Below are 25889 nucleotides of genomic sequence, written 5' to 3' on the forward strand. Positions count from 1 at the left end.
GCAACAAAAGCTACACAAACACGCTGATAGCGTTTTGTTGACGGAGAGGAAAAAAAGGAGATTGAGAAAAGGCTGAGGAAGGAAGAGGAAGGGAACAATTATGAAGAGGAAAAGGCACCATGACAATGCCTGTGCTGTCTGTTTGAGAGAGAGAGAGAGCACGCTGAATAAAGAGGAGGACAGGGAGATTGGTTGCACCTGAGCTCGGAGACAGACGGGCAGCCTGAGATGAATCCAGCGCGCAGAGAAATGAAGGGAAAGAGAGGCTGTGTGGGCCACGTCGAGATGGATGAATGGAGGGAAGGGGGATGTTGTGTCACCTGGTAGAGAGAGCTGTCTAGCTCCAGCCAGACCTGAGATTTAGGAGCAGTCAGCTGCAGAAAAGAGAAATAAGAGACCGAAGAAGAAACCACTTGTTTGTCTGTTTTTTCCCCCCTTCGCAAGTGAAAAACAGAGGAGAAATGAGGCGACAACTGCCACTTAACAACATCACCACGCTCCCTTATCTGAACAAACAAGCTGAATGCGAATGTCCCACTTTGTGTGCAACATCTCCGCGTGTTGGAAATCAAATAATTCAGCCATGTGGGTCACACTTAATATGATAAAAAGCTGTGTTGTGGTGATGCATGCAGTAATGTAGCCCTGTGCACACTGAAGGATTGATTAAGCACTCGGGAAGTCTTCATCTGTCTTCCTCTTTATCACTTCCTTCCTCTTTTCATCTGGTCCCTTTTTTTTCTGATGTCCTGTCTCTCTTACTGCAGTGTTATAGTCTCAAAAGGCAGATTGTTAGAACCGGCAATGAAGGGATTGTGCTGTGCAACACAAATAAATGCCCCCCGGGGAATGATTCGTCTTGTTCTCGTCTGCCTGGCAGACTCCGTTGCTCATCCGGGCAGCTACTGAGCATGTGCGAGACAGGACAGCACAATGGTTTATCTATCTGCCTCTCCATGTGCCAGGTGTCTAATTCACAGGCTTAATTCAAGAGTGGAGAAATAATGTAAACACTTTAAAGCTCAAATTCTGTTTCCCTCTCGCAGCCCTCCACAAAACTCCCCTTAAATATGAATAAAAATATGCTAAAAACTCACATCCTGATTGAAGTGTTCAAGGGTTCAAGGTTCAAGGTTCTTTATTTGTCACATGCATAGTTATACAAGTATAACACACAGTGAAATGTAGCCTGACACGCTCCTCAACATGTGCAAAAAAATTGGGGGGGGTGTAGAGGGAGAACATATATATATGTATATAGTGATTCTCTTACCAGTGCTCATGATTGCCAGTGTGATCCTGTGTGTTTGCGCATGTGTTTATATCCCAGACCACACCACGGGATCGATCCTTCTCTTTGCAGATGTGATCAATGAGGATTCTCTGCCTCTCTCCCCTCCGTTACTATCCGTCTCCCACTTTCTCTGTTCATCTTTCTCCTCTTCCTCTCCTACAGGTCTTATCACTCACAAACACTCATTTCTTTTCCCTGCTACAGTTTGGCAGGTGCAAACAAACAGGCAAAAAAGCAAGTAAACAAATACAGGCATCTTCGGGAGGAGCGGCAACGAGTCCACGCTGTTAACAATTGGTACGGACAGATGAAGCATCAGCTGGACTTCTTTAAGCTGCGCTCACACCGGTGTGATCTCAACGAGGAATGAAACGAGGAGCGGGCGGCCTGCGAAACATATCCTCCGGCCTGTACAAGTGCCTCATCCTGCAAAATGGTAAAGAGTGGTTTTTGTGTGTCTGATTGATGATCAGCAGGTTCAAGGTGGGAGTTTGGAGGCGATGCTTTCCCATCCACAGCCCACTATCACGAGTAGTTCCAGCTGTCCTACACCTCTCTCCCTCCCTTTCTCTGTCTGAGTGACAACAGGCGAGCCAACAGGCATTTCCATCACCAGATTGCCAAACCACTGGACCATCTACGCTACAACACCCAAGGTGACCTTTAACAAAATAGAAAATAGTGTATAGCTGAAGGGGGGTGGTGGGGGTAAGAAGGGGCTGTGGAAACACACAAGAGCTTGAATGTTGCAGTGTCAGATTGAATTGTGATAGATTTTTTTTTCCTCATGCTGCCCCATGCTTTAGCACTTCAGCAGCTGGCTTTTCTTTCTTTAGCACATGGATATTTTCCTGGTCTGGTTTCCTGTCCATGAATTCTGCAACCACTTAGAGAGCACAAATCTAAGTCAGCTAAGTTTCAAAACATGCATTTTGCCCTTTACTAACCTTATAACGTGTTGAGTAGGCAGGCGTCAAATATAACGTGATGTATAGAGGTCTCTGACCCCATCGCTCGCATCTGTAATAGATCACAGGGCGACATGCAGTCGAGGTATTTCGAGCTAGAAATTCACACAAATGAGACCGCACTCACACCAGTCTAGCTAAGTGTATATATATATATATATAGAAACCACTCCAAAGCACCAGGGTTTATATTTGTAGATTAGAGGAATCATTGTAAACTGTTCTGAAAGTTTATATGAGTTTCCTCTTTAGATATACTCCGAAAGCTGCTGAGAGCAACTATTAGTAAAGAATAAACAAGAATGAAACAAGCAAAGGGAAAGGCCCTTCAAGCATGAATGACATTATACTTTGTGAATTCATTTCCTACTGATGTGCGAAGTGACTGACTGACAGTCCACTGTTATGTGTCATCGACTGTAGATAGAAGATGAATGCAGCCACCATGTCATTACACATTGATTTGGCATTTGGCCAGCGCCATTTCAGTTGAAATGGGACGTGACCATGTTTGGAAAAGAAGACTGTGCCAAAGCTAATGCTAGCTAGCTAGCTAGCTTGGCTATGAGTGATTCCCTGTGATATTAATGACATGATAGTTTTGGATAGGGAAAGGCACTTAAAATGTACTTATCAGAGAAAAACAGCAGCTGATTCCTTAAAATGTCCTTCTTTATCTGGTCTGTCATTTATTTTAATCCAAAAGGGGACATAATTCCCAAAATTAGCATCTTTCGCAATAGTCAAAGTTGGGGTCTTCGTTTTTTAATGTCTTCTTATTTGCAGCCACAGACAGTATAAAAAATGGATGTAACCATGATGTCGTCAGCCACTGGTCTCTCAAGTTGAAGCCTCAAGTTGAACATTTCGAAATGTGAATGGAAAGAGTGGGTCTGTCTGTGAAACTCATTGGCTAACAACTTGTGATTGGCAACTTTCATTTTATTCAGTTTGACCCAAAATAAGCGGCTGAGCCCATAAACCTAGCGGGAAAGCTTTTACAGAGTCACGACAGAAAGAAAACTGGTGCTCCAAAGCCTTCTACTGGGGGTTTACATTCACGTGACCATGTGACGTTGACTTGTCGGCCATTTTGGATCTAAAAATCATACAGGTTCAAGTGACTAAGGCCCCCAGTCATGAAGGCCAAGACACTGGTCCACAACCATCTGGGAAATTGCAATTAATTTCAAGAGGTAGAAACCTCTGCCAATATAATTTTTCCCTAGCAACCACTGGCTCCATCACATCGAATATGGCGGACAACCCTTGAGCAATGTGCGCATGATGTCACATAGGAACAGAGGTCTTTTTGCAACCACATCTGCTGGGCTTTAGATAGACTGCAGCTTCCAGCCCGCGTGTCATATCCATATTTTGTACCATCTATGACTCCAACATGCAGGGTCACCCCCTGTTGGTCATTAGAAGGATATCGGGCTTATTCATTACTTTCACAATGGCTTCACTTTTTCAGAGCTAAGAGGGCTTCTTGTTTTTTAACTATAGTGTATGCTGTGTGCTTCAGTGAATGCATTTTTAATATTACACGAAACTAAAAAGATGATGTAAATTAGCAGAACAGTTTTAATGCAACCGGTGCTGCTGTTCACTTATTATACTGTCAGGAAAAATTGAGTCTGATGAGCATTAAGAATTCTGACAGATGGCAGAGATGTTTAGCAGCACTGGAAACACATTTTAGTAGCAAAATGGCTGTTCAACCAGTATTTTCAGTGATGCTGCCCCAATTTAATCATTAATGTAACTCTCCACCATTGAAATATTTTTTCATAATAAATTATGGCTGTATTTTTGGAAGAATTGTCCAGAAAAAGTCAAATTACCTCTCAGCTTCTCAAAGTTAAGAACTACTTTTACTGCTAAAATGCAGTTTTTAATTACTCTGTCCAGAAATGTTTGGAGCTTCTCCTAACAATAGGCGATAGGAGCTACTGAGAGGTAAACACAGATACAGTTAAATATCAACATATGTGGCAATATTGACATTTAAAATAAGTGCCTACAAAGCAGTTTAGAGGTTGTAAATTGATTGACCTTTGCAAATCTTTACAGACCACTAAAGTATACCTAGAGGGGAAGTTCATTATTAGCCTGTCATCTGAACATGCCCCACCTTTGCTTCACTTACACTCGCTTACTCTTTGTCCATTGTATCTCCAATGCTTACATCAGGTGATTATTTGAAGACAAAAAAAAATACTGCATGGACACTGTTTAGTACCACCAAGCACAAACAAGTGTGAGGGAAACAATGCACAAGGAAGAATAGTGCATTTGTCATGTCACGCCTATGATACAAGTTAAAATGAATAATAGGGGCATTATGCGTTTCTCTGTATGTGCTGTGGTTGCTAGAAGGACATTTATTTCTTTCTCGTTGTGCTCACACCTTCCTCAAAATGTAAATGACCCAGATTCTGCCAGCAGTTTCTCCCCACAGTCCCCAAACTAGCAAGTCGGTAGAAAAAGAGAGAGATGTTGTACTTGTTTGTATGTATGCGTGTTATCAGAGCCCGTGGGTCTCTCTCTGTTCGCCTCCTCCAGAGCTGCAGTCTTTATCGCAGACAGCCTTGCCTCGACAGAGTCACCAGCTCTGACTCGCGTTCCCGTGGCTGTGGCCCCCGAGGCAAGCCGTGAAAAGCTGCAGGGGCCCTACCGAGGGCTCGATTGTTTCCAGCAGCATACTTTCATTCGAGAACCCAAGGTGCTCTCAAAGCTCATTGTGAGGGAGCTAACAGCCTCTCTTCAAAAGGGCCTAAACGCATGTTCATTAATTATCTGGATCCTTGTTAATTGGATTAATTGTTGAATAGAAACCGTGTTATTAAAAATGACGAAAACACAAGGGCAGGGGGAGCAAAAGGGGGGGGATTAATATCGTTTCTGTTTACTCTCGGGCTGTCAGAAGACACAAGCATGCATGGGCACACACACACACACACACACACACACACTTACGTATGCTATTGCTGCGTCTCGCTCAGTTCTTCTAACTCTCTGTTGCTGTTTCACACACGTATATACTCACGCACACACACAGGGCGTATGTGACCCATCTCAGAAGAATGAGCGCTAGGCAAGGTGCAAATTACCATGCACACCGTTGGTGATAAGAACTAAGCCCATTTTCAAAGTTCAGAATAAATGCCAGATTCTTTTTGATGCTAGAAGACTATGACTTTTTCCATCGCTTATATTCAAAGAATAAGGCAGGAGGGGGGAAAAAAGAGAAACATAAAGTCAACACCGTGAACAATTTAGCTATCTCCAAGTCACATGAAAATTGGGTTTCTCGTTCCTCTGCCTATCTGCTTAGTCTTATCCGCTGAAATCACTTATCAGCGTTTGACTTCAAGGGATGTTTTATCATCTGGGGTTTAAGATAGCCCTGTGATAATGCAGACTATTTGGACGATGGGACTAATATTACATATCCTGTATAATTGGTGGCAGTGTAAGTGACGAGCCTTTATGCAAAAGCGTTACTATCTGAATTTCCCTGGTCACTGGTTGAAATTATGATCAAATAGTTAATTCCAGACACTTCAAGTATAGAGTTTTAGATCGTAAAGTCCTTTTGATGTATAATAGGTAGTTCAAAAACAATCTGAAGCAGGATTTTGTCTCTTCTGAGCTCAGTTTGTCTGACCGGAAGCTCAGTAATTATAGCAGTAATGTATGTAGCTATATCCAAGAATGTGTTGCACCGGTTGTTGAGGCAACCATACCTGTCCTCCTGCTTTGACAGGAAGCCTTCTGTGGCATGCTCTTCTCCTAACTGCCCTCATCTAGGGCTGAACGGCCGGTTGCACGCGTTTTTCTTTTGGTTTTGAGCAGGCATTTTGGATGTAGCCCTGATGTCATACGGCCTAATATTGTATAGGTTCCCTCTTTGTTACACCAGAACAGGCGAAGAAATTTAAAACGTTCCTTTTTGATGAAACGTATAGTTAGGCTGGATCAGGTGACGGTGAACCCTCCCTTAGTTACACTGCAATAGGCCTAGGCTGCTGGGAACTTCACATGAAGCACTGATTGATTCTTTTTCACTCTCTGTGTTTTATTTACCTCTCTGCATTTAATTATGAGGTATTATTAATCTCTGACTCTTGTCCACGGTGTGTCTTTTGTCTTGTGTCCTTCCCCACGCGCTCAACAGGTCGCAGTAGATGGCTGCCCCTCCCTGAGCCTGGTTCTACCAGAGGTGTCTTCCTGTTAAAAGGCAGTTTTTCCTTCCCACTGTCGCCAAGTGCTCGCTCATGGAGTGTTGTCTTATTGTTGGGGGTTTCTCTGTATTGTTGCTAGGTCTGTAACCTGAAACGTAAAGGGCCTTAAGGGAACTGTTGTTGTGATTTGGCGCTATTATAAATAAAATTGAAAAACACATCAGGGTATGGACACCAGTCCTTTGGGGTCCTGACACTGGCAGACAGGCAGATTCTGTGGAACCTATGAGTTTTACAGTTGAGCCTCTGTGGATCCTGAATTGGATTTGAATGTGTGTGCACACTATCCTGCTAAGGGAGCCCACCGTTAGCAGATGGAATTGCAGTGGGACCGGTGGGTGCATTTGTTATGTATCAAAGAAAGATCCACGTGATTGCAACCAAGGTTTCCCAAGAGAACGTTGCACTACAGTGAGATGCTCAATGCTATCTGCTTCACATCTCAGTGGCTTTAACGATTTGGCTGATTGGTATGTTATGAGTGGCATATGTTTTTTGAGCTAATAATACTGCGGGACAATGTTAGTCCAAGCACATCACCACATATAGTTAGTGTTGTTTGATCAGTTTATTGGACATGCTGCACTGACTCTAATACCTTGGACCAGATTGTTTGTATTTCATTGCAACACAGTGGCGACAAAGTAAAGCCAGGAGGTTATGATGCAGCTGTTTAAGCACCCACTGTAGGGACTTTCTTCCTTTTTTTTTGTTATACAAAAACACAAGTGGGTGAGCAACAAGCGAACAAATCGAATGGCTGCCAAGGTCATGGCTCAGACATAGTTTGGTGCCTCTTAACCAACAGCTGTTAAAATTGCACCAGTTGTGGTTTATTTTCACACAAATCAGATCTAAGTTGAGGTAGCTGGTTGCATGCGTGCATTTCATCGATCAAGTATTTTAATCTTCAAAGGACATGTTGAAAGGTTCTCCCAAGGACAGGACAATGAAAAGTCTCTATTGATTACCAGAGCATTGATCAATCAGTCCCAGACGGATAACAAGATGTACAAGTCTTGAGTAACAATAGGCATGTTGTAGGATATGAACTGCAAGTTTGATCTTTATTTCATATTTTAGCATCCCAGAGTGGAGCCCACACATGAAATCCACAATCATCCTGATTCGTAGGTTGGTCTTGGCAAGTGTACTGCCTCTGCTGCACACAAACCCTGTGCATGAAGCACTCAACCCACGTATGACTTTTCAAATCAGCTGACTACTCCATAGATTAGGAGACCCATACACGTCATTACCGAGACCTGGAATCACACCAGGCCTCATACAGTCTGAATGACAAGCGGGGCTGAAGTTTTGACACAACATGTATGTCCTTGTGCAATATAAAGGATTTCTTTGTTCTTTCGCCAATGAAAAAGTTAATGCAACCACAGCGATGAGAACAGCTGAGCAACTTAATGGCTGAAAGTGCTCCACATCTAAAGACTCTGGAGACAGTCATTCTGTTGTTCTATGCTTACAACTTATGTTGCTAGGGGGTAAAAATTTAATTATGAAAGCATTTCTTTACTGGAGGTTGTATGGCTCTCCTAATAATGACATATCTTATTTGGAAGATGAAAAAATATGTTATTGATATCCCTTTGTAGGAATTATAATGGTATCCAGGCTTCTAATAGCTTCCCTCCAAGCCTCAGCCACTATAATAATAATAATAATAATAATGGATACTTTATTGATCCCCATGGGGAAATTACTTGTTTTTTCTCTGCATTTGACCCATTCACTCAGTGAAGCAGTGGGCAGCCCACTAAGCAGGCGCCCGGGGAGCAGTGTGTAGGGAGCAGTGTGCACTATAGGTTGTATAGACACCTGTATTCTTATTTCCATCAGGATACTACATATCCATGCATACACAAAAATCTGATTGTAAACAATATCTTAGGTGAAATTATCGCTGTGTCTGATGTTTGTTCTTTGGGCTTAAAATGAAGCCATTCCACTGCATGAACCTTTGACACACATGAATGGTGTGGTATGACAGTTATGAACTTACTTATGGCAGTGTCAGGCTATTAAGGAACAAAGAATGAGAGACTAAGATTAAATCTGGAAAATGTTGCTGTTAGTTTGGGGGAAGGAGGAGGTAAATGTGTTCTATTCTGTTGACAACATATTAGAAGCATTATGTGCATTCCTGCGCACTGCGTCTCATTGGCTACAATACCCGTCCGTCATTCCGCTAACGACTCGACTCCGCCCCTGTAGCTCGGATCTGAGGAATGATTGGTTACTCTGTAAAGCAAGATGTCCAATGAGCGTTAAGGAGGGCGGACCCTTTCCGGTGGAACAGGCTCTCGCGCCTACAGTGGTGGAATCGAACGTCCCCGAGCGCACACGGCGTAGAGGAGAGTACAGCGCACGAGTCTGTGGAAGGGAGATAACGGTTTCTTTTTTTTGTCCCCCCTCTCCACTCAAACAACAAGAACAAACCAAACCTGATTTTAGGGGGGTCTCACAGAGTCTTCTGATTATCAGGAGGAGGGAAACGAGGAGCCGCAAGTTTTTTTTTTCTTTTTTCGTTTTTTTTCTCTTTTCCTTAAAAGAGGATTCTGTGCTTCGCGGTGGTTTGTTCTCCGCTCTCGCCGCAAATATGATGGTCGGAGAGGTCGAAGTGAAGGAGCGACCGAGGCCGAGTCCCGACTATTTAATGCAATTATTGAACGAGAAGAAGCTCATGACCAGTTTGCCAAATCTCTGCGGCATCTTCACACACCTAGAGAGGCTTCTGGATGAAGGTAAGTGGCCTTCTGGAGAGACACCCTCCTCGTTGGAGAGGTGGGGGAGTGGGTTAAAGCATGACCACGGTGCAGTCCGGTGTCGGCACGGCTTCGCTGGGCATCCCTGCCGCAAATCGTTAGCGAAACCCGGGGATACACTAGCAGAGGGCACCCCGATATTCCAGGCGGTGGCAGGCGTAGTAGTACCAACTTCCAGTGAGAATTGCCCCACAATACAACCCAAGAAACGCACTAGTATCCTACCGGAGCGAGTTTGTTTCTCCCTGAGCTCCGAGTCCACCGGAGTTTTCTGCTGCTCTCTTGACTTTGTGACGACGAGATGAAAACTTTCTCTTACTTGCCTAAGAAATAAAAATCGCATATCACTGTCATGTTGTCAGACGTGTTAACAGGCAAGTTTATAAAAATAAATAAAGATATAAAAATATCTTTATTTCAGGTTATACAAATGTTGTTCTCAGTTTAAAAAAAAAAAAAAGAATCTCTGGGGCCCTGGTTCCACATGTTCCACACAGCAGTTTAGCCGCTCGGGTTAGCAACATTTTCAGCTAGCCTGTCTGGGTGTCTGCTGAACTCTTCAAGAACCAGGCAGTGGCGTTAACTTGGCCACGTATGTAATAAACAGACTGCAATTGCTGTGCTTAACACTGCTATAAACACACGTTGGGGGGTGTTTGGGTTTGCTCGTGTTCCTCTCCTTTTGCCTTACTCCGAGGGTCGTGTTAGTTGTTGCCCAGCGGCCGAGTCTAACAGCACGGCGGAATGTCTCTGCTTGTTGCCCAAACAATGGCCACTGAGTTGCTGCGAGGAGGGGGGGGGGGGGCGGTACTCGGAAGATTATTTCAGCCGTCTAACTTTTTCATTAAACGCGGCACCGCTGTCTTTCTCCCTCTTCTTTTGGCTACTACAACATTTGCCTTAAAACCTAGAAGGGGGGCTTGTCTGTATTTCCTTCCCCTGCTGCAGCTGCCGTCGTGTTTTCTTTTTTCCCCTCTTTTTTTTTTTTTTTTTTTTTAACCAGTCAAGCTTGCCCTACCAAAACTGCGTCGCCCTTTTTTTTTTGTCAGCGGCGCCGTCCAGGCTGGATTTGGCAGCCAGAATTTGTTTCCTGCGCCCTGTCACTGATTTTGGCACCCCCTGTGGCTTTGATAACCCAGGATTGTTTGCCGTTTATGTTGATAGTATCATTATCATAAGCTGGTCTAAGCGGAAGGTTGGACCTGTGGTTTATGTAACTGAGCTGGGGACACTAGAGAGCGCCACAGCCCCCTGGCAGACTGTCCCCATGCATTTTGTGTGTAGCTTTGGATCGGACATCACGATGAATTTAAAAATAAGACTACCCCGTAAGCTACAGCATGAACGGGCTATTTCTTAAGAGGAAAGAGGACCTGAAAGTAGCGCATGCCTATGAGTTTCGGTAACATGTCTGGATGAGTAGGCTCTGTAGTATGTAGTTGCTAAACCGGTCTGCAAAGATTTTCTGGCCGTCTTGATGGGCGATAAACAAGACAAATGCGGAGCTGTTTACTTATTGCCACTATGAAACTAAAGCTTGCATAACGCTAAACGGATGTACATTGACTTTAAGTTTAAGCCTGGGTGCTGCTTTGGTGCAGTAAATAGTGAAGTCTTCTCATTTGCCTATAGGACATTTTTATAGTGCTTTTTTATTAGTAGAAAATTGCACTTCTTCATCTTTTTTATTTAGTTTGATGCTTGCTAAAGTATCTTATGCATGATGTTCTCAGAAAATCTGCAGCTCTCCAATGCACACGTATTTTTTTGTTTTTAATGATTTCGGCCTCCAATTTGATCGTCTCCACACCCCATAAATACTTCACAAAACTGATGAAATATCTTGCACTTTTATTGTAGTCATGTGGGACTGCTGGGTGTGTTGGTGTTTTCATTTGAGGGAGAGTTAGGAAGCAGATGTATTCTCCTATTTTTTTTTTTCCCTCTCATCCACACTGTTAACAGCTCAGCCCTGCTGCTTTTGGTAAACTTTTGAGTTAACCCCTCAAAAAGAAAGAACTCCATGCAAATAATGCATTTCTGTCTATTGACTTTTTATACATGGGGCCAACTAAAATGTATCTGTTTGCATCTCAGGAATACTAAAAAGGCTGAGCTGATAAAGGTTCCCAGTTGTGTTCATTAAACGGACTCTTAAGTCAAGGAGGAGTTGGATAAAAATTGCATTTGCTTTCTGCAAGCGACTCGGTGCTCTGGTCTGATGCTTCGTTGCAGCGCCCGTTGTTAAAAAACTTGCAAAACCATCCAGTCCTCTGGTGTTTAAGAAATCACTTGTAACTTCCCAGTCTCGCTCCTCTAAAACGGCACATCTGATGTTTTTGAGGGTTTCCACGGCACCAGCCCAAACTTTACCCTGCTGCTAAAAGTTGCATGTGTGTATCAGATGATGGTAGTGAAGGCCTGTCTGACTGACTGTCTGGCTTCTTCTGTTGTTTGGTTTCATCTCCCTGTGGAGGGGGCCAAAACTCTGATGTGGTATTTGGAGCAGACCTCCTCTCGGTCCCCTCGTCCCCTTGTATATATTGTAAGCAGGCCCCACCACATCTAGTAGAATCAGGCTTGTTTATGTTGCGTTTCATGTGATGTTGGATGTCTGCTCCTCCCGAAGTTCAGAAAAGTAGTGTAGAGTTGTGATTTAAAAAAAAAAAAAAAGTTTTTAATGGCGGTTGGTAGTTGACATTTGAGTAGTAAAGATAGCATCTCTCTTTCCTTTCTAGTCAGACTGGATAGACTGAGGTCTGACTTGTATTTGACCTAACAAGTTACGCTGTTTTCCCCACGGAGTATGCTACGTGCCTTCGATATCTCAGCCATTTCTTGCACATTGAAGGTGTCCCATGAAGGCAAGTATACTGTGCCAAACAACAAAAAGTTAATGACTGTGCTAATTTGTTGATAAAGCTTTACATTAGTGTTGGACGTTTTTTGTGTATTGTTTAAAACTAATTCTCAGAGGATGGGCTTTGCTTTCTGAGTCTGTTTTGTGGGCTTAAATGTGACTGAACGGCTTAAACGCCTTCCTTTGTCAGATTTAAGTGCTGCTAATGAGAGCAAAAATATAACCAGTTGCAGTTGAATATTTTAAACTCTCCCAATTCCTCCCATCTCTCAGTGCACCCTTCCGACAGCTGCTCATCTCCCCCACCTCACCCTCCCGCCCAGCATTTTGTGCATGTCTACACAGCTGTTTCCATGTGCGCAAGAAAGCCGACACCACCCTCCTGTGCGAACACCGCTCCCGCCCTGTTTTAGCAAGCCTGCGTGCACGGACGACCCCGTTACTTTCCCAGCATGCATGTTGTCCCTCAAGGTCACTCTGGCCGATTGACGTGCCCCCCTTTTTGAAATCCCCTTCCGTTGCAGTTGTTCATCTCCCTGAGGTGACACCTGCTGTGGAGTTTTTTTTATTTCTATTTACGATCTGCCTGCCAACAAGCTGCTTCAAATTGCTATATTTTCTCTTGGTAGAAGGAGACAGACTGTATAACATCTAGAAATGCAGTCCTAGTAGTGAAGTACGGGAAATGTTGAAGGCAAGATTTTTATTAGTTGTTGCCATGAAGTTTGATGAGTGTCTGTGGGTGGGCAAAATAGTCAGATTTCTCAGCAATATATTTATTCTGAGCTCCTGTTATGATGAAATGAAGATGAAGAAATGTAGTCAGATTACTCCACAGATATAAAAATTGGTCAGTTTTGCAAAGACATGTAAAGTTTTTGAAAACTAACAGCAGCTGCACAGCAGAGCTGCTCAGGACTTTAGACAAAGGCATGTTGTAAAATGGGAGCAATGCGATTCACATGTTAGCTTCTGTTTCAATTCCAAAAACCACAGTTTAAAAATGGCTAACATTAGTGGTCTTACTTTCATTTTGTGTAACAAGACCGGGCACCAGCAAAGAGAAATTACACAAGCATTAGCTTGGTGGGAATAACATTGTACTCCCTCTCGCTATTTTGTTATTGTTGCCCAGCTGCTCTTAGTGTTTTTCTTTATAATTGCAATATGTAAACATTAGCAGTTGCTAGTGGTGCTGTTTTCTTTGTTTGTTTTGTGCAGGCCTTCAGTTTTATTTTAATAAGCTGTTTTTGAGTCACGATTTGTCTTGAGTGGCGAGTAAACTAATACATTGACGTAGTAAATCATCCATTAGCCTCCAAAATGGAAAATCAGCATTTTGGGCCACAATACCCAGCCTTAGCAATGTGCCTATTTTTGTGGATTGTTGCTATAATAGATTAAATGTGCAATTGTGCGGTGAAGCCACGTGGTGCAATGTGCCACTTGTTCCTAGCTACATCATTTCCCTTTGCATACAGTTTTAGTGTCTGCTTGTTTATTTCTGTGTGTCACGTTTTAACAGGACATTCCTGTGAGAGCTGTCAGCATTCTGGAGGACAAACAGTCTGCTGTCCACTGTGGTGCGTTTGTGGGGAATTGGTCTTCAGGGAACAGCTGTTTTAGTGAACAGATTGTGATAAATGGGTGACTGCTGGAAGTCTGAATTCTGTTCTCTACCTGACGTCCCACATTTCTGTCAGTCTTTCGTGTATAGCAGTCCCCCCTCTCCTCCCCCTGTATTCCTGTGTCTGCCATTGCTGCACTGCCCTCCCACTGTAGCTTGACCCTTGGCGTTCCTCGGCACAGGGCTGGACCTGCAGTAACCTCTGACATGCAATCAATTTAGCAGCTAACAAGATTGAGCACAGCTCACAAAGTGAGATAGTGCTCAGAGCTGTAAGGGAACACAGATAAAGTTGGGGGGTGTTAGGCCAAGGCTGTTGTTGCAAGCAGAAACCTGTTAAATCCCCTAGAGCGGAATCCAATAACTATTTTGATTGCTCAATAAGTATATTACGATTATTGGTTATTCTGCATATGACCCACACAGTGCCTCTTATATAGCTGTCGGCAGGTAAATTACTCTGAAGGGTTTTTTCTGCATATGTTATCTAACAATAAAGAACTACGGTAAACTGATCATTACTTTGCCTTTCTCGGTGTCTATAGCAGGGATGTTCCTGGTTGTCCCAGCTCCAGATGCTCAGCTAGTCTAAAAGTATTTAACAGTTCTCTAAAACATTTAATTATATTCTTATAGAATAAAATTGTGTTTTAAATGTTGCTGAATTCTGTGGCTCTTTGATCCATGCATCGCATTGCATGCACACATTATTAGATAAGAGCGGCAAGCATTAGCAGCTGCAGTTTTTCTTTCTTCCAAGCTTGCACCCAGACACCTGTACAGTAGCTATATTGCTACTTTTGCGTAGTTAAATACTAGTTTACTGCAGTTGTCATACATCTAGTCATTTTTCTACAGGTACAACAACAGGACCACAATGGTTTCTGTCAGAGAGAGAGGGCGAGAAAGAAGCGCCAGCGTCCATTGGGGCCGCAGCTACGGCTAGCAACAGGCAGTGTCGTAACATGATAGTTCCACTAGTTCCCTTGTGTCGTATGTTAACAAAACATGAAATAATCTCAAGCAAGCTCTATTTCAGATACCAGCTAATGAGGGCAGCAATGTTTAACCTTTTAACTTCTTTGTTTTAACTTCTCATATCTACCGATAATCTAGAAATGCTAGGAGTGTACCACTACAGCGTTTCATTGAACCAGTGTTCCTCCAGTTCTCATGTGCTGAGATCAGCACTAAACTTGGTTCACCTTCCAGCATACGTCCCGTGACTTTGAAAACGTGCTCTTGCTGTTATATGTGGGTTTTTTCAGCATATGAATATTGTTTTTGTTTTTTAAAACACTTTCTACCAAGGAAAAAACTCTTTAAACAGCAGTCAAAGGAGCTTGCAAAGAAAAGCGTCTGGACTTCTTTAAGTTGCTTGAAGACGTTTCACCTCTCATCCGAGAAGCTTCTTCCGTTCTAAGGTCAAATGGTGGAGAGTCCCAGATATAAACCTAGTGGGAGTATCCCCCCACAGAGGGACAAAAGGACCCCCTGATGATCCTCTAATCGCCTGAGCCTAGGTGTGAAACTGGGTGTGGGTCCCAATCAGCCAGAGTTTTGGGTGTGTTCATTGTGAAACCTGGCCCCACCTTATCATGCGAATTCCTGAGGTCAGATGGCCCAGGATGTGAGTGGGCGTTAAGGCGTCTGGGAAGGGATCTCAAAACTGGATTATAGATGGCAGAGAGTTGGTGTCGTAAACCCCCGCCTCTGTTCAAAGATGGTTGCTCACAGTGGACATAGATGGCTTCTTTCACTCCTCTTTCAAGCCATCTGTCCTCTCTCTTTAAACAGCATTTTTACCAGAAATATCAGGGAAATAAACAGATCTTTGTTTAGTATAGTAACACAGACTCATTCCCTTAACTACATTTGGCCCAGTTGTGCTTGCTGTACATGTGTTTTCATCCACCCCTTCCCCCTAAAGTCCGATTTTGAGACAGGAGAAACTCTGTATATAATCCAGTAGAGAATCATACCTGATGTACCACAAACAGTTGCATATATACGATTGTGCATGCACATCAGGTAGACACACTAGTGGGCCTTACTCTGGCCCTAATGTGGTTCCTTTACGCGGTCTCTCCTCCCTGGTAATAAATTAGGTGGTGGCACAAGTCTGACAGGGTGATGTGGAGGGTTTGTAGAAGGAAACAGAGTCACAGCATTTGCTTGACACTTTCTTCTGTTGTACCTCTGCCTACCCCACCGCAGCTTCTGGCCCTGGAGCCATCTTGCTCCCCTGGTGCTGCTCTCGCCCCGAGAAAACCACTCCCACCCTGTGGATGCTGTATGATAAAGTCATCCACTGACAGTTCCAGGGTCTTATCTCAGGACTCAATCCCGTGAGTGCTGGGGACTCCTTATCAGCGATTTCTCTGCCTGGCCTCCTGTCTTCGTGCCCTGCCCCAACTGCCTGGCTGACTATCAGGCTTGTGTCGCCAAGACTAAGTGTCTTTCCTTATGATGCTGCTGGCTGTTAGGCCACACATGGCTGCAGGCAGTTTTATCTCTCTTTATTTTTCCCTAAAAGCAGAGCCATTGCATCAGAATGAGCAATAAGAGAGTAAGGTAACCAGATGGACCGGAAATCTTCCTGGAAAATCGTGGTTCTTGTTAAAGTGGGAGTCATACTTGTTTCTGTGTTTCATTAGATGATGACAAGCAGGATTAAAGCGGAAGATGAACTGAGGGATGTCGTAATCTTACAACAGCTTCCTGACACAGACTTGTTCAGTAAATTGGGTTACTTGTTCCCGTCTCTAAAACTAGAGCTCCACCATTGCATTTGACCCAAGTTTTGTCAGCTTTTACAATCTGTCTTAAATTTTTGTGTCTGATGGAATAACATATCCAGGAAGTCATGCCTGCTTCAGACAGGAAAGTGCTATAAAGAGGGGGACTCAGTGGTTTGTTTTCCTTCAGACAGGCACGGGGAGGGAGGGGGAGCTGTTTTCTTGCTGTGGTGACAAGCTCTGTTTTTGTTTTGTTTTTGTTTCCAGACCCACAGAGGTGAGCCTGTCTGTTTATTTTATTTTTATTACTTATTTTAGATTACACAATGAATCACCTCTTATCTGGTTCCTCCGTTGCACATTTATATAAATACGCAACTTGCGCTATATTTCTCAGTTACAGAAGTATGGGCCCCACCCTGCTACATTCTTTGCATGCCTCAAACAGCTCTCCCACTGGCCTCACTCACAGAAGTCCACCTCATTTTCTCTCTTTTTCCCCTTTCCACTCTGTTTTTAAAGTCTGAACTGTCCCAACACATACACTGGTTATAATTGACCAGCACCATATCCTGTTTTCGTCCCCTATTTTTATCATAAAAGGAGATGAGGGGGAAAAAAAAGAAGAGCTGAATGCTCACTCTGTTCCCGTCTCACTCGCCCACCGATCTGCATTCATTTTCTTTCTCCTTTCAGAGGAGGAATGGCAAAGCGAACGTTGGCAGCCAGCTCAGGAATTTCACCGGAGCACAGTCAGAACACTTAACCTCCAGCCTGGTGTTTGTTTTCCCCACACTTGCTCTCATAGAGTGTTTTAGCTCGGCTTAATGCGAATGCCACCGTGACACGTAGGAATTACTCCTTTGCTTTAAATGCCTGGAAATGCTCGATGAATAATTTTGTCTTTGACTCTGTGAAATTTTTTTTCCCTAACAGCCAGCAACAGGAAACTTGATTCAACTCCTGTGGAAATATCAAAGTGCAGAAACGTTCTTTCTTACCCCCCCCCCCCCCCCCCCTTTTTTTTTTTTTTTTTTTTTTTAGCTTTGTAACATTTCTATACTCTCATATAACCCCCGTTTGCCCAAAGCGTCCTCTGGCCCTTTCCTATTCATAACACCCAGCGTTAAATCAGTCTGCCTGTGGTTTTCAGCCTTTGCAGGGGTTTCTAACTAGTCGCAGGCTGATGAATCTGAGATGAATAATTTAACTGTTCCTCAGCAGCCCTTGTTGTTTCTGTGAAGCTTGGCAAGAGCAGGCAGTGCTGCCATAACCTCCTGTAGGGGCCAAAGAAAGTGAAGTAGGAGGAGGCAGTGAGATCACTACTGAGCATTTTGCCACCGTGCTTTCAACACGTTTTCCGTCCTTGCATTTCAAAAGCCATACTCTACTATTCACAGTACTGTTGCTTGTTAGTTGTGTCATTGTGCAACGTGCTGTAAAAATTTCACTGTAAATTGCATAATTTTGCAAAATGATGCCTTTAGCCTGTATACTGCGCCATTTGCTTCAATGCCAACTTTTAATCTGGCATCTGCACTGCTGCCTTAAAGCTGCAGTTTTTATATATTGTTATTATGAGTTATTATGGTTTTTGTATTTTTCACCTGTTTCTTATATTTTAATTTCAAACGTGTCATTGTCTTAAAGACATTTCTAAACAAGCTTTCTGGCGTCCAGTTTGATAAGGCAGAGATTGAGATGTCGTTTGATGTGTCCTTCACAGACTTTTTCTGGTTTGGGAGCTCTAATTACACAATGATGCAGAATTTTGCGAGTCGTGTTTTGTTTGTATTTTTACCCAGGGCAGTCGGCTTTTCATCTTGAATGCAGTCGATCTCTTGTAAAGACGCTTGCTGCATTGTTCTTTAGATGTTGTTGTCCCTTTAGATTTCTCTGGTCCTGCTTTGAACAGAATTGACAGTTCTGAGAAAAAAAAACAAACCGGTGCCAGAAATAATGTCAGCATTGTTCCAAACAATTGTAAATATAATAAATATTTTCAGGATGTTGTTTGAAGTCCCAAACCCCCACAAAAAAGTTGAGTTCATCTTGTAGAAATCTCCTCAATGTTAAGTAGGGCTGCACGATTTTGCATAAAATGAGAATCACGATTTTTTTGGCTTAGAATTGAGATCACGATTCTCTCACGATTTTCTTTTCCAGTATAAATATTTATTGCACTTATTAACTGCACATCAACTTCCTAACAGTTGAGACTGAACATAAAAACAATAAATAAACATAAAAACAACAAATTTCTCACGTTTTGTTGTTGCCGCAAAATGTTGTACTGCTTGAAATTCCGTCTCCACCGTTGCTCGACACTGCATGTATAGAGCAGGTAGTGCAACAATAGAAAAATAGTTGCAGGACGGCACTGTGTAGCGTTTGTCTAGGGTGTTGATCATTTTCCTAAATCCCTCGTTTTGCACAGTGTCGATGGGAGCCATATCTTTGGTCAGGTGATAAGTGATAGCCTCCGTAATTTCTTTGTGCCTGCGGGAGTTCGACAGGTATAGGGAAGCGCTGTATAAGGTTCCCGTTATTGATGTTTGGGTGGTTGACTGGGACGGATTTTCTCCTGTCACTTTCTCGTCATCCCTGATGTGCTCTCCGTTGTTTTTTCCCTGCTAATTTTAGCATCACATGGCACAGCTTCTGTATCACGTGGTATAAGGCTCCGCCCTTGTCATTTGTTGAGCAGGAAGAGTGAGCGCTTGTTTTCATGCAGAGTACGTCCCGGATCAAAATGCGGTACAATCGTCGTCTTTTTTTCTTTTTCTTTTTTTTTTTTAAATCGTTGTCATTTGGAAATGAGATCGCACATAAGTATGAATCGAGATCGCGGTTTTCTAACGATTAATCGTGCAGCCCTAATGTTAAGGATTTCACATGCATGCAGACTTCTCTTAAATGCTTATATACTGGGTAAAAGCTTCGATATTGTGTTATATGAGTACTAAATTACTTTCGTTTTTAATCAAGAGAGGCCTTTGACATATTTAACTTTTACCAGTTATAAAGATAGTTTCAAAGACTGTGAAACTGGTTTTGTCACACATGTCAGCAGAGTGAAGGAGGATGTCCTCTATCAAATCATGCAGGAAGGCTTTTTTTATGTATTTATTTTAGGCGTAGATCAGCAGTCCCCAACCTTTTTTGCGCCACGGACCGGTTTATGCCCGACAATATTTTCAGGGACCGGCCTTTAAGGTGTTGCGGATAAATACAACAAAATAAAATTAGTACCGGTACCGAAAAAAAAGAAGATTTATTCATAACACACATGAAAAGACCCAGGAAAACAGAGTTAACGATAAAAACGATAACAAAATAACGCTAAAAACCCTGAAAACCATACATTTCACACCTGAGCCTCAACTCTCGCGGCCCGGTACCAAACGACTCACGGACCAGTACCGGTCCGAGGCCCGGGGGTTGGGGGACCGCTGGCGTAGATGACATAGGCATATGAACTCTCTTAGTTTACAAGCTAAGATGCTGGTAAAGGAGCATCATTTTTTTTAGCAGATATTCAAGTTTAAAGTGTTTCTATTACTAATACCAGGCAACATTTGTCCCTCTTATCTAATAAAACAGCACGTTACCAGTAGCAGACCTGTAACATGTGGTGGGGAAAAGATTTTTATGTGGCATGAGATGGTCTTAATTTTTAGACAGGTTAGAGATTTGGGATCAGGCGCATAAACAGATGTTGTTTATTGTATTTAAATGCACATTTTACAACTTCCTACGAGGATAAATAAAAGCTAAAAATTGCTTTAATGCCCCTGAGTGATAGTCTTACAGTTTTAATGTCATCACAGTGTTACAGTGGTTTAAAAGTGTTACTTCAGCTTCTGTTCTTTCTGCTAATTATCTCTGAGTTTTTCTATTTATTCATCCATAAACGGCTCATGTCTTTGGCAGCCATGTTTCTTGTGAGACTCGCGTGTTGAATTTTGTTAGCTTGAACCAATCCAAGTGTGGTATGTTGTCTCAATATGTGGGTCGGGGAGACGAGGGATAAAAATGCTGTGCAGCCATACATTAAGTGGGACACCTGGTCACACTAATTGCAGGTAGCAGTCCCTGTACTGTCCTTGTTGTTGGTGTTCTCATTCGTGTTTGTAGTGATGGAGTTATGTTGTCTTGGATAGAGGTGCACACATTTCTTTTACAAACAGCAGTCTTTTTTTTTGTCCTCTGTAGATTTTTATGTCATTGTTCCTTCAACCTGTACAGCAGTGGTTCAGTTGATTGAACAGGGTTTACTCTGACTCAGTGACACAGTCACACATAGTAACTGTCTGGCCCAACTCCAATTACATGTGTTGCACAGTTGTATTTTACAGTGGCTGTCTGCCCTGCAGTCTTCTGCTGTAATACAAAACATGGTTTGCTTAGCATAATTTATGCCCATGTGCAGCACATGCAGCCCACGGTGACAGGAGCAGCTCATGAACTAAGTTCTGTGACAGAAAGTGAACCAGTTTTGAGCCTGTTGTGTTCGTTTAGTGTTTGTTGCTGCTTGTCTGTTTGTAGCGAGGCTTAAGTCTGCCTATCCTTATCAGTGCATGGGTTGGGAGGAGATTACACAGCAGAAACAATAGGTGTTTTCATATGATTAGGCTTTAATTGGCGAAACAAAGAGTCCCTGTCACACTTTGTGCAACATGGGAAAGACTGGCATAAAAAACATGGATAACTGGCAGGAAAGAATGTGTCGTCTATATGAAAGGGTTAGGGCATGAGCTTGTCCCCACTCAGTTAATTTATTGTGTTCGCTGAAAGCAAAAAAGGCGAGTTAGGCTTCCGAGAGCAATGGGAGGATGGTGAGTGTGATAAAGAACAGTGGGGGGAGACAGAGGATTCCTATGTGCTGTGAATGAGGTCATCTGGTTGGTTATGAAGAAGGTCACTGACCCCTCCCTCAGCTCCACACGCCACCCCTCTGTCTCCCCATTCCTCCTCTCAGCAAATGATGCACAATGGCTTTTTGTGCTCTAATGGGCCAGACTCACACACTGGGTAATTCCTACCGGTTCACATAGCAGCATGCACACAAGTGCTATCTGTCAAAAAAGCCCAGAGGATTGCAGTTAATTTTTTACACTCTGTATTTACCACTTGGTTAATAATGTGACCTGGATGTACCACTTTATAAAGCTGCTGCATACTGCTGGTGGTATTCCTGACACAATATCATACATTATATAGGTGAGCAGAAAAAAAGACCACCATGGCAGATCAAAGAGTTTATAGTCTATTAATGTCAATTTGTATGTATAAGGCAATTGATATTATGTAACCAATTCTACTGAACTATGAGTTCTGTAATTTGTAACACAAACTATTTGTACCACCAAAAACTGCACATTTGCTAAATTTCACCACCTACATAATGCTAGTTAGCCAAGTGGCAGTCTGAGACTCTGTTGCTACATTCAGAAGCGATAAAGACAGATGGAAGATGAAAAATATAACAGGAAGGAGTTGGGTCAGCTCTTTGTAAGGTTTTCAGTCTCAAAATGAGACTCGTCTTGTCTCATTCCTGGACAGGCTCCCTCCATGCTTAAAGTTCACTGCAGGCGGGGTACAGACAGCTCCAGATGAGGCCAGCATAATGAACATGTTACTCTAGGTTAATAAATGCGCTTCCTGCATTGAAAAACAAACTTGGTACCCACCCTTCCACCAAAGGAAAATCACCAGAACTGTGATTTTTATTTTTTTTATTATTTATTTAAAAAAGAATAAGTAGACAGCTGTTTTGATTTAAGTGTAGTTTAATTTGGATAAGATTAAAATGCTTTATTTTATTTTGTCAAATGGCCAGAAATAACAGGAAACAATACAGGCTTCTGCTAAGTAAGTTAACACGCTTGTTCCCTTAACTATAAGCGGACCAATCGTGCTTATGAGCGTAACCCCAAAGGCTCATTTTGCCAGGAGAAACCCAGCTAGAGGCTAACAGGTGCTTTTTCCTGGCAATACAATCATTTTGTGCTGCAAAGTTTGGAAGAATAAGTCCAAACAGAGTTTGTTTGAAAGCTGCTCTCGGCTGTGGACACATTAATGCTAACGAGCCAGATGTTGACATTGTTTAAAAACAGTGGCAAACAAAAAGTGCCATTACATCTAACAGAAACCATAACAGGTACTCTGTTATGGCCTGACTCTAGTATTTATTTTGTGTTCAAATCTTAGAGGTTAGAAGAGCAGATTTATTAGTTTGGCCACATGCTTTTATTTTATTATCTCTGTTTAATTAATGTTTTATATTCCATACATGCCTGTCAGAAGAATGAGCCTATTAATTAAATAGTATCAATAAATAATAAACTGTGACATACAGTAAAACTGCCACAATAAAACCAAAAAATATAATTTGGTCACTGTTTAATGATTAATGTGGTTTATTGAAGGAGCTTCAAATCTATAAGCACTTTCTCTGTCAAAGTAGTGGTTGAAAAAGGCTTTTAAGTCCTTTTTTCCTGTATTTGTGGCACTTGTGGTTGCTGGACGAGAAAAACGTGTTGTTTAAATAAAAATAAACAACACTGTTTGACAGTATGCTGAAGTACTGCCCGCCCCTTTGCGTCAGTACATCCTGGGTACGAATACAGCCGCTTCTCTCCGGCTGGTGTGTATAGATTTTATTACAGAAGGTGCCAGCATAAGCTCGCTGACATTGAAAATGGTGATTTAAGAGATTTTTTTTTTTTTGATTACCAGCATTGTGTTGGTGTGTATATATATATATATATATATATATATATATATATATATATATATATATATATATATATATATAAATAAATAAAAAAAAATATTTTTTTTTCTCTTTTTAGTTGCCTTTTTAGTTGCCTTCCTTCCAAGGGAAGAAAAGATTTATTGCAGCTGGGGATGGAAGGTGTGTAGACCCAGCAGGAGAGACAGGTGTGGCCATGAGCAGGGTGCCAAGGTGCCAGCTGCTGTTGACACCTTAAGGTGAAGAATAGTCTGCTAGGAGATGGACTTGTCTCTCTCTGTGTCCCCTTTAATCCCCTCTCTTCAGCTCCCTGCTCTGCTTTCCTGGAGAGTATTTGTCTGACACTACTTTAGGCTGTTTGTGATGGGAGTTCTTCCTGAAACCTTATTTTTATTGAGCGTCTGACACTCTGAATGAACCAGACCTTGGTTCTGTCTCCTCCTCCCTCATCACCATTTGAAATCTTGCTCTGTCTGCATCTCTAAAATGCACATACACATAGTTTTTTTTCCTTATTTCCCCCTCCCATTTCTTCCTTTCTGCCTCAAACATGTACATGCATCCGTCTCATCTATTTGTGTTACGTTGCCTTCCATTTTGATAACGTGTTGCTCGGCAAAAGCAACGTTTTCATTGTTGGGGAAAAATCGGTATCTGTTCTCCCCAGGGAGTGACTCATTTTTCCTAGTTTTGTCTTTTCACCTATTTATTTTATCAGGCTGACTCTACAGCTTCCCATCATTGTTTTTTTCCCCTCTGCCTTTTGTTCTCCCCTCTCATCTCCTGTTTCTCCAGATTTTTTATTTTATTTTCTTCTCCCACTCTCTGCTTCCATTTGTTTTCACTTCTCCAGCCTCCCTCTGTACTCGCATGTGGGGCAAAAATCCAGCCTTGGGGCTACATTGCCTCTTTCATGTGAGGACCAGTGGTGACATTAAAGGCCTGTAACATTGTCTGTCGGTTTGCATCAGCCCAGCTCTAACTGTCTGCGCCCAGGACCCAAGCGTGCACTCAGCTTTCCACTCACTCACTGCCAAGCTCAATCGTCGTTTGGTAGGAAACAACATGCCTGCGTCCGCTGGCTGTAATTGTGCACATGTACATTGCACTTGCAGATTTGTTAAGCCCACCCCACCCCACACCCAAGCACTTTGAGGCAGATCAGTGTTTAAAGGCTTAAACATTGTGGAAGCTTGGTTAATGACAGTTGAGTCAGCGACAGCGCTTCCCACTTTTTTTTTCTTCTTCTTCATATTCCTCTCCTCCCTTTTTGACACTCTGACCTAGTTGTTGTAGCTCTTCAAAATCTTAAAATCCTTCTGTTTAAATACTCTGAAAGGTACATGACTTGGCAGACAAAACAGATCAAATGGCTGATCTGTGGGGCAGCCAGACCAAACAGATGCATAGCTAAAGTGCAGTTTTTCTTATGATCTACAGATAGAAGAGAGGGTAGGTGAGGGGGAGCCCTTTCCTTTTTTGAAATTTATTTTTTGTTGTTGTGTGTCCTTCAAGATAAGCAATCTGGAAGTACATCCCATAGCAGGAGAGTTTTTAAGTGTGTCTGCATCGTGCCAGGCCTGTTTAGTACATACAGCTACTCTATAAAGAACAGTCCGAGTTATGACTATCTAACACTTACACAATGCGTCCTTGGATACTTAGTCCAGAATAATTCCTGTTCTGGCAGAGGACCATGCATATCTATACAGATATTTAACACATTTGTTTTTGTATGCCTAATTTGTTTCGAACAAGTGTAGGCGTTTAAAGTGGTAAGATTTAAATACTGGAGGAAAAAAAGGGCCCATCAGACTGCAAAGCTGATGAAGAGCCGGCACAAAGACACAATAGCAGCTGGGATGTCTGTGTGTTGTCACACCCAGGGACAGCGACTGAGTGGCTGTTGGACTGGAACTTAAGATGGTAGCTACAAGCCCCAGCAGGCCCAGCGCCTGGGGATAAAAGAAGCTGACATACAGACACACAACATGCATATAATCTGTGATGTAACCTGTTTGTCTTCCTGTATGTATAACTCATATCCTTCTCAAGCTTTTTCTGCACACAGACTATAGGCACGCACCTTACTTAATTTCAGCGTTAGATTGAAATGCTTCATTAAAGCTTGTATTGCTATAATGGCAGGTGAATATAGCTGTCATAGCAGGGTGACTACTAATGTGCATTGGCACAAATTTGAGTTTAGTAAAAAATGTGGAGTGCAGGAAAGAGCAGGGCAAAGCGCCAGCCTTACAGATCATTTGTTAACTTATGGATTGACTAAATGTTTCAGTGGTTTCTGTTATTTGTGGTACACAATACATGCGTAGTCTTCCTGTCTTGTTGTATACTGTCTGACACTCATTAGAGAGGAGGTAAGGGAAGTTAATTGTCATTTTTAAAGCTTAACGTTCTCATTTGGTGGATTAAAAGGCGTTTAAAATACGTGCTCAAACGTCTGTATTGCTTATATGAAAGAGCAGACTGCATTTGTTATGGTTGCACTTACCTATTGAACCAGTAACTGGTTATGACAAGATCCATAAAGCCAGGAGTTATTGCACTGCTTTTTAATTTAATTGCATCATATTTTATTTTGTATTTTCCTC

General features: G+C 42.5%; 1 protein-coding gene across 4 annotated transcripts in view; it reads left to right on the plus strand.

Annotated features, from left to right (window-relative positions):
* Positions 1 to 8857: 8857 nt before the first annotated feature.
* The window catches only part of qkia (QKI, KH domain containing, RNA binding a), an 84144-nt gene continuing 67112 nt past the window's right edge, over positions 8858 to 25889 (plus strand). For all 4 annotated transcript variants that reach the window (XM_085441125.1, XM_085441124.1, XM_085441128.1 and 1 more), the window contains exon 1: positions 8858 to 9274. In XM_085441125.1, the coding sequence (XP_085297251.1) occupies positions 9130 to 9274 (145 nt within the window). In that variant the 5' untranslated portion in view covers positions 8858 to 9129. The remainder of the gene's footprint in view (positions 9275 to 25889) is intronic.

This window comes from Copadichromis virginalis, linkage group LG19 (genome assembly GCF_057382275.1).
Source record: "Copadichromis virginalis isolate Kocher_CV1m ecotype Utaka linkage group LG19, C_Virginalis_male_GT1.1, whole genome shotgun sequence".
Taxonomy (NCBI): domain Eukaryota; kingdom Metazoa; phylum Chordata; class Actinopteri; order Cichliformes; family Cichlidae; genus Copadichromis; species Copadichromis virginalis.